Here is a 15,352-nt window from a genome sequence, read left to right as displayed (position 1 = left end):
ACGGAGACCCTCTTCAGTGGGACTCTCTGAAGAGGGCTCGTAAGTCACGGGGGGTTCCACAATGGGATCCACCTGGGGGTCCTCAAGCATGGGCTGTCCTTGGGACAAGCTGATGGGAGTCATGACCAAATCCACGGGAGCCTGGGCGGAGTACAAGGCAATGGGCTGGGGTCTCAATCCTTGGGAGGGAGCCCCTTCCACCACATTGAACGCCGAAGGAAAGCACACCTCCTTGGCAACCAAGAAGGAAGCTCTCCCCGGCTCCGCAGTAAGGTTCAGGGCCGAGGCCAAGGTAGCCGGGGTTCCAAAGAAACGGCTCTGATCCGACAAATTCGGAGCCGAAGACACCTCTGTTCCCTCGGATCAGACTCGCCGTTCTTGGCCCAGAGAGCTGCTCAGATCCGAAGAGGTCTGATCCAAGAAACTCAAGGTAATCGCCGGTGTCGAGGTTGGAGGAACTGTCGGCGCCAAACCCCCAGCTCACATAAACCCCAAAACCGCAGGTCGGATTGGGTAAGGAGAGATTGGATAGAAGAAAGGCATGGAGGTCCCCTCTTCAGCCGGAGAGGGGCCTGGCAAGACTCCCATTTGGATTTGGGTCCAAATGAACCTCCGCATCATCCTGTCCATGTCTAGCTCCGACAGACTCAGAGTCAAACGCGAGGAGGCAACAGACTCAGATCTGGCTGGTCGGTGCGACGGCCTCGGGTCCGAGGGCTCAGTCATCTTCGGAGAGAAACTCGGGGAGTGGAGCCAAGAAGAGGTAGTTCTGATTACTTTGGTAGGTGGGCTAGGAAAGGGCTCCCCACTCTGGAGACCGCTTGCGGTACCTATCCCCTTCTCTTGTCCTAGTCTTTCTTTTCCTTTTCTTTACTTTTAGTCACCACTTCAGAAGGCTTAGAGGGAGGTTGAGTCCCAGCCTGAGAAGGGGTTGATCAGCTACTGGAGCCAAGGTTGCCGTGTCCAAGGCAGAAACTGGTAGAAGGTCCTTAGCTACCAGCGTTGCCTTCCTTTCCTTTAAGGCCCTAGGGTTGAACCCTGCACACACGCTACAATGTAAAGTGAGATGTGGGACACCCAGACAAATAACACACAGAGTGTGGCCATCAGCCAGTGAAAGCTTGTGGCCACACTCAATGCATTTTTTAAAAGTTGGTTTTGGCTGCTCAGCCATCACAAAAACCCCACTCAGCCAAAACTTAAACCAAAACTATCACACACACATACACAGTCTAAGGTCGGGTTAAGCCTACACACTACCTTACTAACAAACTTTTAAACTTTTTTTTTTTCTGTAACAGAAAAAACGACAAACAGCGAAGGGAAGGAGGGTTGATTATTGACCACACACACACTAAATAACACTAAATTTATCAGAAAAAAACTTCCACTTACAATACCCAACTTGGAGCTAAAGAGACCACAATGTGTACACATGAAGCAGCAAACGAGATCTGAGGGAAGGTAGGAGATGTGAGGGATTATGGGTAAGGGGAGGAGCTTGGAGCAGATGCTTGGAAAATGTTGCCGGCTCGGATCAGATATGGATCGGAATACCCACGGGTTGCAGATAAATGAAGTTACCTACTTCAGATCCAGACTTAGGCCACACCCCTCACAACCCCATAACCCCACCCATGCCGCACCCAGTTCCCATCCATTTTGTGACATCATTGTTGTGTCACACGAGGGGGAATGCTCTCTCTTTTTTTTTTTTTTTCAAATGTGCCATCTTTTTTCTGCAGGTTTACTATGCCTTTTGTAAAAAAAAAAAAAAAAAAAAAAAAAAAGCATAGTAAATACACCAATTTAACAAACTCAGTCCGTTTCTTTTATTGAAACGGAATACTAGAGTTTGTATAGTATTTTCCAAACTACCGGACAAAAAAAAAAAAAAAAAAAAAAAAACAAAACCTCTTTGGACTAACATGGTAAAAATCAAACAATAGACAACTTACTGAATAAAATAAAATACCAACAGGATAAGCACTTCAGGCTTACGCCCTTCCTCAGATCCTGTATTCCTACACCAAAGAAAACCCATAAAACTGGCCAGCGCCCCTTTAGGGCGGGCTTTAAAGGTATCATCATATTCAAACCTGGAAATTGGTCCACTTGCAAATCAGCGATCCATGTGAGTTCATCGTACTCAGTTAAATTCACTAGATCACCACCTCTTCTGCCACTCTTTACCAGCTGCAACACCATAAATTTAAAACCATGCCACATTCTTCCTTCTGAACACTGCCACTGAAGCCAAAAGTTATTGCTCAGCACCAGATGAAGTAAGTTAGAAATAAGGGTAATCTCACCTTGAAGGACTGTGGTTTCCTTAGTCATGGACTTTCTCACTGCCTCAATGCAATACTAATGTAGCAACACTTTGCAGAGTGCCTCAATATCAACAGTCACTAAAACAGAATAATCAGAAACAGGAGCTGTTTTAATTCTCCTGAGAAAATCCAGTATCCAGAACAAATGAAACAGCACAACTAGCTAAGGTTTTTTTTTGCGGTACTTAAGAAAAGTAGTCACTGGTTCAGTAATATCAGCTTCCCCCTGCAACAACTGGTTTGTAAGGTGGGTTCCTGAACATTTTTGAGGCTCTGAAATAACAAAAACTTTGGACAAGTCATTGCTAAAAAAAAATCATGCAGTTTTCCATTAAGTCATCTTCATAAAGCAGATGCAATGTGTTGTGAATGCTCTCTGCATCAAAAATAGCCTCCATCTACTTGGTGATAAAAATCTGTGTTACTAAGCATGCCTTCACTCTTGGTTGCATTTCGTTGTCAGTAACAAAAATACCCAATCAGCCTTAATAAACCTGGGCTTTTATTACACTCTTGCTCATATCGTAAAATCTCTTGCGGTAGTCTCTACTCAAAAACTCTAATACTGGTCTCATATTTGCTCTCAAAAGCACTAATACACTGCTTAACAGCAGGACAAAAATCACTTGCTCTTTTCCAATGCACTCTGTCTCGACTACTGTTGCTAGTAACTTCGACTTTATCATGGAAAAATCTTTCAAGTTCAGCTTCCACACAAACTTTTACATCAGTGATGGTATCCACAAGTTTCTGTGATCATGAGGGATGAAGGTCATTCCCTTCTCCAAAACATGTCTTTCCACTGTAGAGAGGGGTTTAAAAGAGTGGTTTCAGACCTTACTCAGGAGCTTGGGCATCTGGTTGATGGGTAAAAGTTTTGTAGCCCCTTCAGATGATCTCTCTTCCCAAGTAAAAGCAATCACTTCAAGGGTAAAAGGACCTAGGTTTTGCTGCTGATTGACCCATGGTCTCTGATTCCTGGGAGAGGAATGGACTACTCTCATAAATATGTATGTTCAGGTATTAAAGCATAACCGGCAAAGTGCCACCACCAAATAATAATCTAGTGAAAAAGATCTTCAGGAATCTTTCTGCTCACTAATTTGCAAAGCTAAATGGTTCTAAAAAAGAAGTTATGTAGTCACCATAACGTTCCATCTGAGTAGGTACTTCATTTGTCTGCAACCTGTGGGTATCGGATCAGACTTCGGATCCGAGCTGGCAGCTTACCAAGCTCCAAGATCAGAGCTCCTAGCTCCTCCCCCCTTACCCATAATCCCCTACCAACCACATTACCTCAGATCGTTTTTTTGCCTTACCAACCTGTAAACATGAAAAAATCAACTGCAAAGGTGATCAGAAAATCCCGAAAGGTTCGGGGGATGGCATGGGGGGGTTGGTTGCAGACAAATGAAGTACCTACTCAGATGGAACGTTATGGTGAGTACATAACTTCTTTATCTGAAATAGTTACTTCATTTGCTCTGCAACCTGTGGGACAGAGTCCCCAGCTACTTATAAGAACCTGGGTGATCCTTACGGAAGGATATTCCGAAGCACCGCGGAGCCAAAAGAAGCCCTACTTCTCAAAATCACATCTAATTTATAATGAGAAATGAACGTATGAGAAGAGGACCAAGTAGCCGCTGAACATATGTCGTCCACTGGAACCCTAGACCAGAAGGCTGTTGAAGTGGCTACAAATCTTGTAGAATGAGCACGGATATTAACCGGGGCTGGTTTGCCAGATGATATATACCCCTGAATAATACACTGACGAATCCAATTTGCCACAGTAACTTTGGAAATGGCTTTACCCATGGCTGATTTTGCATACGAGACAAATAACTGGTCTGACTTGCGAAACTCTCTAGTCCTATGCAAGTAGAAACGCAGCTGTCTGTGTACATCCAATTTGTGTAATGTGTATTCTCCCTTGTTCTGAAATGTGGGAAAAAACACTGGTAAATTTATTGATTGATTTATATTTGCTTCTGAAGCAACCTTAGGCAAGAAAGACGGGTTAGTCCTGAGGGACACTCTATCTTTGAGAAAGATAAGGTAAGGAGGCTTCATACACAAGGCTTGTAATTCTGAAACCCTTTTGGCCGAAGTAATGGCCACTAAGAAGGCTGTTTTCCATGACAAGAACTTCAACGGAATTGAGGCCGCAGGTTCGAAAAGTGGACTTGTTAAGGCTTACAAGACTAGAGTGAGGTCCCATGGGGGAACCACAGACTTTATTGGTGGATTTAAAAGGAAGATGCCTCGTAAAAAGGTTTTGCACAACTTTGTAGATATTAAGGAACCTATGCCATCACCCACATGAAAATGGGAGATGGCCACCAATTGTACCTTAACCGTAGAAGCGCTTGCTCCCTGATGAAATGTTAATGAGAGGAAGTCTAGGATGGTCCGGATAGGGACAGTAAATGGGTCCAAGCCCTTATCTTCGGCCCAAATGGAAAAACGTTTCCACTTACTGTTGTAAAGTTTTCTGGTAGGTGGCTTATGAGCCGCTACCAGAATGGCCTTAACGGGAGATGAGATACCGGGAGTCCTAGCCATTAATGGAACTGGATCAGCCAAGCCACAAGCTTGAGGCTGACCAGGTTGGGCGTTGGGCAATCCGCGGGATGAGAAATCAGTTCTGGACTGGTATCCAGAATCCACGGAGGAGCCACACTGTGAGACCGCAGAAAGGGGAACCAGATCTGCCAAGGCCAGAATGGGGCTATGAGGATAACTCTGCTCCCCAACCGACAGGCTTTCTGAATGAACTTCATCATGAGAGGAAGGGGAGGATAAGCATAAAGGAACCCGGGAGGCCAAGCATGGACCAGAGCGTCTCTGGGGGTTCCCCTCTGGGGGGAATCATTGCGAAGTACTCGCTGCATTTTGTGTTTAAAGGAGAAGCAAAAAGATCACAGCAAGGCTGACCCCATTTGTGGAAGATCTGTTTCGCAACAGATGGATTCAGAGACCACTCGTAAAGAGTGAGGAGCACCCGACTTAGCTTGTCCGCTAATATGTTGGATCGTCCTGGGATGTGCGTTGCTACCAGAAAGCGGTTGGTGGAGATCGCCCATTCCCAAACTCTCATGGCCTCCCGACACAGGGGGTAAGATCTGGTTCCTCCCTGTTTGTTTATGTACCAGACTACAGACATGTTATCTGTCTGGATCGCAATAGTCCCCAGGGGAAGAAGGTCGTGGAGGGCTTGCAACGCCAAAAGCCCCGCCCTCATCTCTAGGACACTGATATGCAATGCGGTCTCTAGGGGAGTCCACGTGCCTTGAACGGATCTGCCTGAACAATGCCCCCCACACCCGAGGCGAGAAGCGTCCGTGGTCAACGTAGCTTCGACCGGGGGGATCACAAAGGGCCTCCCTTCTCTGAGTTCCCACGCATGCAACCACCAAAGAAGGGAGTCCCTGCAAACTCTGCTCAGCAGTATGGGCGTGTTCAACGGGTGGAGCAAGAGGGACTATTGGACTTGAAGGGTCCATTGCAATATCCGCATTCGCAGGCGGGCATGGAGGGAAAGACCGATCGCAGCTGCCATAGACCCTAGTGCCCTCAGGACTAACTCCGCTGGAGGAGAAGGATTCCGTAGAAGGGCTAACACCTGATAAAACAAGCTGTTCAGTCTGATTAATGTTAGAGTAGCTCGAGAGATTCGAGTATCCAACCTGGCCCTTATGAATTCCAGGGCTTGAGTGGGGCACAGGCAGGACTTCTGCAGGTTTACTGAAATGCCTAGGTTGTGGGCTAGAGTCAGTGCGTAATCTCTCGCTACTGAGAGCTGATGCCTGTTGGTCGAGGTACGGAGCCAGTCGTCTAGGTACGGGAAGACCTGAATGCCCTGAAGTCTCAGGTGGGCCGCAACCACCGTCATGACTTTGGTGAACACTCTGGGGGCTGAAGTGAGGCCGAATGGAAGAACCCTGAATTGATAATGACTGGCTCCGAGGCGGAAGCGGAGAAACCTCCTGGATCGTCTGTCCATTAAAATGTGGTAGTACGCCTCCTTGAGGTCTATGGAGCACATCCAGTCATTCTCACGCAGAAGGGGGAGGATAGATTGAAGAGTGACCATCCGGAACTTTTCCTTGGGTATAAACAGGTTCAGAGCGGAAAGGTCTAAGATGGGTCTGAGGTCCCCCATTTTCTTTGGCACCAAAAAGAACCTTGAGTAATAACCCAATCCGGACTGATCTGGGGGGACGGGCTGGATGTCTCTTTTTCTTAGGTTCATAGGTTCATAGATTAGTACTAGGCTAACTGCCCTTGCGAGCCATTTTAAGCCTAGCCAATTATCCCTTGTGAGACTCAAACCCTGTACCTTGTGTTTGTAAGGCAAACACCTTAACCATTAGGCCACCCTCCCAACCCAAAACATATATCTTATAGATTCATAGGTTATAAATTCATAGATTCATACTAGGCTAACTGTCTTTGTGAGTCATTTTAAGCCTAGCCAGTTATCCCTTGTGAGATTCAAACCCTGTACCTTGTGTTTGTAAGGCAAACACTTTAACCATTAGGCCACCATCCCAACCGCTTTAAAATTTCTAAAGCCGCCGCCTCCCTCTGATCGGGTGGTACATCGGGGAGGTGTCTGGTTTTGGGGGGAAGATTTAGGAAAGGAATGAAGTAACCTCTGGAAATGATACGGAGCACCCATCGATCCGTGGTAAGGGATTCCCAGTTTGACAGGTGCTCTGTCATCGGCCCCCCGACTGCCTCCAGAGAGGGACAGCTGGGCAAGCCCTCAGGGCTGTTGCGCGGGTCTGTCCGAGAAAGGTTCTCTAGACCCGAAATTACGTGGCCCCCCTCTGCCTCTGGGCCGGCGTCCACCTTGTCCTCCTCTGCCTCTAGAGGATGAGTGGTCCGCAGCTGGATGGGATTGCTGAGACTTGCGGAACCACAGCTTCTTTTGTCCCCTCTGATTCCTGGAGAAGGATCTTTGGGGACTAGAGAAGCGGACTCCGACGGCAGACAGCTTCTTCCCGTCCTTTTCGCTTTGGACCAGCGTATCGCGAACGGTCTTGCCAAAAAGAGCAGAACCGTCAAAGGGGGCGTTCGCGAAGGAAGCCTTGAAGGGATCCGCGAAGTTACAAAGACGGAGCCAGGTGTGACGTCGTAAGACGACCCCTGTTCCGCTGGCTCTAGCGGCTCCCTTCGAAGCATGAGAGAGGAGCCGCATAGACGTATTGGAGATGGATTTCAGAGTGGCCATTCGTGTCGTAAACACATTCCTGTCTCCGTCCGACATGGACTCTGGGGGGGCTGCAGCATATTCCTTGATCAAGTCTCGCTGTAGCCTGATGGTATGTGTCATATAGTTCAGCGCCCTTATAGAAAAGGTCACTGAAGCAAACATCCGCTTCCCAATCCGGTCCAACGCTCGAGATTCTTTATCTGGCGGGTGGACCAGAGAACACTCCTGAGTGAGTTCTTTCTTGGTGGCCGCCGCCACCAACATGGCATCAACAGGGGATCCTTTGGTCTACAATTGTCCATCTGTGGGGGGACTCAGTATTCTGTCGGGACACCTAGGTATTGGCTCCACGGTGTTGGGCTCCTTCCACGCCCTGGTGGTAATTAAGTCCACCAGGGGGTCGGCTGGAGGGGACACCCAAGAATTAGATGGGCCTGCCTCAAACGCCTCCAGGAACACAGATTCATCAAGGGAAGGTTTTTGGGCAGACCACCGCCCTCTAATATGCAACATTTCCACGATGTCTCCAAAGGAGACATCTTCAGGGGGTGACCTTGGGGAACCCTCCCTACCATCTAAGTCCGTGTCAATGGTAACGGACTCGGGGGAGTCCAGGTGTCTCCTTTTACATCGACGTTTCCGAGGAACCTCCGTGGTGGGGCTATCCGAAGAGGGCTCGTCCACGGGTTGTTGTTCCTCAACAGGAACTAGCTGGAGGGCTTGGGCAGGCTGTCCCGATGGTCGGATGATGGAAGACAGACCCTCATACAGTGGGGGTATGGGTGGATCAACAGCCCGAACCGGGGATCTGGAGGATCTCGACAGTACCCTCTCCGCTACCTCAAAAGCCGAAGGAGATTCACCCTCGCCAGCCTCTGAGAGCAATCTCCTCGGCTCCGAAGAAGGGATCGGGGTCGGAGCCGAAGCAGTCGGCGCCGAGAGAGAGGTGCGCTCTGAAGCCAACAGCTCCGAAGATACAACAACTCCCTCAGGTCCGATGCTCAGCCCTCGGCCCTGAGAGCTCAGATCCGACAAGCTCGAGGGCATAGTTGGCATCGAAGAGACCAGCGCTATCGGCGCCGACAATTCCCTGGGTCCGAATGGGCACGGATCCAATGAATCCGAGATCTGAAAACGAGTCGGAGAAGGAGTGATCGGGGCAAACATGGGGGCCGCGCTCCCCTCCAGAGGGGGGGGGGCAAGAGCACCCCCCCCATCTGCATTTGGGTCTGTAAGAACCGATGTATCATCCGATCCATATCCGCTTCGGAGATGCTTTTTTGTTGACCTGGAAGAGGTAGTCGAGGCGGGCCGGGAGGGCCACCTCGACGACCTCGAGGGAGACTGATCTTCCTTTTCCGGCGAGAAGCTAGGCGAACAGAGCAGAGAGGAGAAGGATCCGGAGACCCCCAAAGGAGACTTAGTTATTTTAGCTGGCGGAGCTGAAGTGTGAGACTCGGTCCGCCTTTTATGGGATCTATGTCCCTCCTTATCCTTGTGCCTCTTCTCCTTAGTTGAGGAGGCACTAGTTTCCCCAGAGCTCAAACCCGAAGTGGGAGGTTGAGTCCCGGGTAGAGCTGAGGGAACAGAGGGCGCTGAGGCAGCCGGAGCCCGAACAGGAGAGGAAGAAGAAGCTGACTCCTGGGGGAGCTTTCCTGCCAGGATCAGCTTGTTCTTCCTATCCCTAAGTGACCGGGGGTTAAAGGCCGCACAGATCTGGCAGGCCTCAGAGATGGGCTGCCCCCAGGCACAAAACGCACTGAGTGTGGCCATCAGCTGGGGAAAGCTTGTGGCCACAGTCAGTACATTTGGAAAAAATGGCCTTTGGCCCTTCCGCCATGTTGAACCACTCACACACACACCCAAACGCTAAGGAGGGAGGGGGAGTGACAAGAAAACTAACTACTGTACCAGTAAAAATTAAAAAAAACTAACATAAACAAGGGGGTAGAAGGTTTTACTAACACACATACTCGATTTTGAAGTTTTTTGGTGAAAAAGATTGAAAACAATCTCACCCAGCCAGGATCTCTTCAAAAGTAAAGCTTCTTCAGCCGCGGCAAAACACGATCTGAGGTAATGTGGTTGGTAGCAGGGGATTATGGGTAGGGGAGGAGCTAGGAGCTCGGATCTTGGAGCTTGGTAAGCTGCCGGCTCGGATCCGATACCCACAGGTTGCAGAGCAAATGAAGTAACTACTTCAGATCAGTGGTTAAAGAAGATGAGAAACCCTAGCTAGCATGCTCAGAACTACCTAAACAAACAAAATGTCTGAATTAAAGTAATTTACCGGTACTTTCTTATACATCGTCCACTCCATCAAACATTTCTCTAACAAAAAACAATTTCCAGAAAATAGATTAAAAACTTTTTTCCAGAAATACTTACTCGTAAGGTCACATCAACCATATCTGTGCATGCAGCAGCTACCCATCCTAACGCTGCTATGCAAGAACATGCAATTACAAACAACCTTGCACAGAAAAACAGCATACAGAAGCTAGACTGACTGGGGGAAACCACTAAGACTCACTACACAAAAGACACTAAAGCTGAAATACTACTAGTTAAAGTAGCTGCACTGTAAATTGTGCTTTATAAAGCAATTTTCAAGTTGCCTCAGTAGGCTGTTCAAAAGAAGTCAATACAACATTACATACTTTCTCCTAGTAAATAAAACATTGGCAAGCCCAATAGATGGAAACATTGTGCATCACCTGTAGACAGACAATTCAATAGCTATGGTGATTATGAAAGAAATCTAGTCAATGAACGAATACTCTGAAGATCTAGGAGCTTAGGTCATGAAATGATTTAGTTAAATTTTCTACGACAGCTGCTTTGAAAAATGATCCAAACAACAAAAGAAGTGAAGAAAGGGGACCACAAAGAGAGGCTCATTTACTTGATAAGCAAGTTCAAACTCTGCTTGACCATCCAGAAAAGTGATGTCCTGGATCCCATGTTGGAACTTGCAGTTACCCATGTACAGTCAAACCAGTTCCTTTTTGAAGGAATCAAATGATGAGCAGAGTTAACAGAAACAGGTAGTTTATACCATAAGAAAGAGAGTATGAGATGCAAAATTTTAATTTTTCATGGTATAGTTGATATTAACATTTACCGAGGCAGAATGTCCTCTTGTTTTCTGGTCTCAGGGGGACAGTCTTAGCAAAGGATTTCAAATAGCATGAGGCCCTTTACTACTCTGAATGTCAGGCATGGGAATTCAAAGAAAACAGTAACATATAGTGCAGACAGAGTTGCTGCTATGACTCCATTTGCTTTTAGTTGAGAGGCATCCTTGCACTTCCTCTAACTGCAACATGTTATGTGACCAGATTACAAAACTGAACAATACTCCATAAGTTATCTTATAACAGCTGCATAAGGGGGAATAATTATCCTCTTGCCATGGATCTCAAGCCCACAGATGATCAGGTGACAGCAGTAGCTATTTGGGTACCAAATGTGAAATCACCATCTCCAAGGACTAATGTCTTTTTCTGTTTTACCACCTGTTAACAGTTGCCCAACAGTAATAAAGCTGGAGAAAGCAAGGGCATTTCTACTGAGCAATTCAAGTGAAAATTAAGCATTGTTTGAAGGGAGGAGGTGCCAGAGCAGTTAAGGACAATACACTCAAGTCTGCAGTAATATGCATACACAGCAAGCAGGGAATGGAGTCAGTTCTGACATAATAAAAAGATGCATAAAAGGAAAAGCCCCCAGAATTAAGCTTTGAGGGATTGACACGGCATACGGAGGAAAAGAATCCTCCTAAATCATACCTACTGTGTACAATCATGCAATTCAACTCTGGACACAAGCTGGCTTCTTTACCATATCCCTGAGTTTACATACGACTGCTGTCATGGCACACAGTGCCAAATTTCAGATTTAGCTACATCACAGTAATTCATCATTGTACAAATGAGCCTTCATGCAGGGTGTGGCCACATTCTTTATAAAATTTATGAGGTTGTACCAACCCTGACTGACATCCCTGTTCCTGTTATCCCAAAGTCTAGCATTAAATACTACTTACCTCATAGCTACTTTTAAGACCATTACCTCCTTCCCCTCTGTTAATCTGCTCATATAGCTATCCTGAGACTTTACAAAACTCATTCTTCACAGAAACTACTACAGATAAAGATAAATGTACCCAGGAAGGCCTTTACATATGTGTCACTGCTTTATAGATGGGTCACTGCCATTAAATGTGTCCCTGACTTGTAAATAAATATCTGTTCTTCTGTGACATTTACACAACTCTTTTCAAATGTCTCACACCCTTCTAATTGCTTTCTCTCTTCTATTAGTGTTTGGTCAAAAAAAAAAAAAAAAAACTTTTATTTTGTTTATCGTAACTACTATGTTAATTTGTATACAATTATTATGTTTGACAAGTGAACTGTATCTGTAATTGCAATATTCTGCTTTGTTTTATGTGGAGCTTTTCTCCCCGGGCCTCTACTGAAAATGGACATATATCCAGTTAGACTAGCCCGGTCAACAAATGTAAAATAAAATAAATAAATAAATAAAATAAATAGGTTAAGCATACAAGATCTACATTTGAGAAAACTATATGGGGTTACATCAGAGAGTACAGGGACTCTTGTGCCTGCCTGAACATGTCATTTTATGATTCTCTGCATATCTTGTCCAATACGCTAGTGAATCTAATTGGTGTTTAATTACTTGAAGTCTGTGGAAGGGTGCTGACTTAGAACTGGGATAATAACGTCCCTCCTAGTATTAGCAACACTGCCAGTTTTTAATACCCTGTAAGCAATGTGTGTAAATAGTGCATACTAGACTATTTTGACTGCATACATTAGGATCCCTGACATCTTTATCTGGTCCCAAAGAACACGTTTCTAATCCTACTGATGCAGAAGAGACCATCTTGGATGTAACTGTTGGTGGGGCTTCAGCACAATGAGGAAGATTACATGGGGTCCCCCCTCTGTGGTTATAAATTTGCACCAAATCTGTATGCTAGTGCTACAGTTACATCTGCTGGCTTCACTGTAGTGATACATGCCATTTTGTACTATGGTATATTCTTGTTTGTCATTTTCAAGATGTGGTTGTAGTCACATTACCATCACCTGCCATAATGTCAAATTTTAATTTGAAGGAAACTTTACTTCTTTTCACTGTTTCAGTGAACTCTTTTTGGACTCAGTTGATCTCCTTACTGTACTGGGCAAAGTCTGAAGGCTTTTTGCACTACTTTCTTTTGGTTTGATAACTTGTTGGTAATTTGTTGATTTTGTAACTCCACTGTTTAAGATTGCAGCAGAATTTTCACTTATAACTATGCCGCACATGCAATCTCTAATACAAATGGAGGGACAGTGGCACAGAACAAAGCAGGAATGTATCCATAAAAGTGTCAAAAGAAAAACAGAAGTATCCTGCAAGGACATACATTTACAATTACTTAACATAATATAATAAATAATGTATAAAATAGAGTAACACCAAACACAGGCAAATTAAAAAAAAATAATAACATGGTTAAAAACAAGAAAATAATGCAGAATGTCATAAGTGTGTTCTTGCTGCAGATAGCCCATTACAATAAACCTATATAAAACAGATGAGTATGGGACACAAAGTAATGTAACATAAAATCAGTAACGGAACTGTAAACCAGTAAAATCTAGGACTTACCTCATAGAAGTCTTCTTCACCTCAGGGGTTTCTTCCACTACAGGAGTTTCTTCTACAATTAATGACTAAAAAAGTTAAAGAAAAAGACAGACAAAATAAAAATGAAGACACTGTCAATATATCATACAAGGATGCAGAAAATCCAAAAACTAAAGATAAAAAGAAAATGGTGGAATATGAGGTAAGATAAAACAGATGTTAAATCACAAACACTGTTTACTTCTTCAAATCAAATCTAAACCACACTGTCAGTTTTTACTGCAAATAAACATTACCATTACAATACATACTAAATGCAAACTTACATCTTGATCATTCCCACCAATATGTAAAGACAGTTTACCAAATTTTAGAAGATCCAAGACAATAAGAGAAAAAGGCAACAAAAGTAACAAAATCATTACATTTTGATTTCTCTTGCCAACAGTTCTGAACCAAGCTGGAGAATAAACAACAAATGACAAAACAGCAAAAAGGAACACTGGGTGGTTTGCAGCTGTAGTCCGAGATCTACCAGTGAAGCAAATACCCATACATTACTGTCACTGAAGCTGGGGAAATCAGTAGCCATGGGTTACACACTCATACTCAGTGTTTAGATTATTTTCTGTAGTACTGACTAAAGGGCAGAATGAAAGAAAGGCTGTATTCTTGAGGTGCTCTTTGATTAAACTGATGTCTCATCGGCCTGAAAATGGGATAGTGCTGATGAAGCCAAAAAATCCTAGAACACTTATCAAAACAAACGGGTGCATAATGATTTTCGAACAAAAACTTTCCACAACAAATATATAAATAAACATAAAATCTTCAATAAACTTTGTCCTTTCACAATACATTTAGTAATCCTTCAAACCTGCTAAAACTTAGCAACTTTTGCTTATAATATTTATTTTTAATACATTTTATAAAATTCTTATGTTGTAGACAGTTTTTTTTAAGGTTGCATATGTCAAAAGCATTTTAGTTTTATACATTACACAAAGGTTTTACTACTTAATACAAAAGTTATGTACTTACCATAATGCTAGGTCAGTGTCACCTTACTTCCATTTGGTTCAACATGTGGGTTATCAGATCTGGTCAGTTCTGACCTCAGTGCCTTTAAACATAGCACTGGATCCCGGAGCTCTGACGTCTTCCTTAGCCACAATTCCCCTCTCCTGACTGAACTACCTCAGATCAAGTTTGCTGGATGACCCCAATTAATTGTAAATTGTGTAAGAAATAAAGAGGAGGAAAAAGTACAGTTCTGTACATTTACCATACATGTAGATGTTCGAGTGCATTCACTGTTGCAGTCATTACATTTGGATAATCTGCTGGCAGGTTGCCCTCAGTCGGCCTGAATTCCAAAGTCTTGGGTCCTGCATCGGTTGCTGTCTCCTCTTCCATGACATCAGGGGTATAAAACATGCAGCCGATGCCATTTTCTTTAGTTTTTCTTGCCCCCGATATCAGGTGCCCCCAAAAGGTAGCAATATTATAAATATTTATATATATACATGCATCAATATAAAGTTTACCTTCATCTACAAGCAAATACACCACATACGTTGTAGAAGATAGAGAAGGAACGATAAACTGTATAAGGACAGGGGGATGGCGGGAGGGTAACCTGGACTGCAACAGTGAAAACACTCAAACATCTACATTTATGGTAAGCGTATACAACTGTACTATGTTCTTTGTGTTTCACTGTTGCAGTCATTACATTTGGGTAGAATCCCAAAGCTATGGTTGGGAGGCTGGAGCTAAACAGCATTAGGTGAGGCTATAAGGCCCTGCAGCACTGCAGTGGCAAAGCATGCCCTGGACTTAGAGTAGAGAGGCAAATGGTAATGCTTTGTAAAGGTGTGAACAGAACTCCAAGTAGCAGCCTCTAGAATGTCCTTGGTTGGTACTCCTCTGAGAAAGGCTGCTGAAGTAGCGGCAGCCCTGGTGGAGTGAGACCTAATGCCCTTGGACACAGGTTTGCCATGGTGTAAGTAGCAGAAACGGATGCAATGGCTTATCCACTTTGAAATTGTCTGCTTTGAAATAGCCTTTCCTTCAGATCCTGCAGCATATGACACTAGTAATTGCTCAGTTTTTCTTAGAGCTTTAG

At 44.7% G+C, this 15,352-nt stretch overlaps 1 protein-coding gene across 5 annotated transcripts in view; it reads right to left on the bottom strand.

Annotated features, from left to right (window-relative positions):
• The window catches only part of UIMC1 (ubiquitin interaction motif containing 1), a 2,105,680-nt gene that overhangs the window by 1,258,872 nt on the left and 831,456 nt on the right, over window positions 1–15,352 (bottom strand). For all 5 annotated transcript variants that reach the window (XM_044069293.1, XM_044069294.1, XM_044069292.1 and 2 more), the window contains one exon: window positions 13,246–13,310. In XM_044069293.1, coding sequence (XP_043925228.1) covers window positions 13,246–13,310 — 65 coding nt within the window. The remainder of the gene's footprint in view (window positions 1–13,245; window positions 13,311–15,352) is intronic.

This window comes from Protopterus annectens, chromosome 4.part0 (genome assembly GCF_019279795.1).
Source record: "Protopterus annectens isolate FY-2018-M chromosome 4.part0, PAN1.0, whole genome shotgun sequence".
NCBI lineage: Eukaryota > Metazoa > Chordata > Ceratodontiformes > Protopteridae > Protopterus > Protopterus annectens.
Note: the sequence above shows the minus strand (reverse complement) of the source record. Positions and strands in the feature narration are given on the sequence as shown.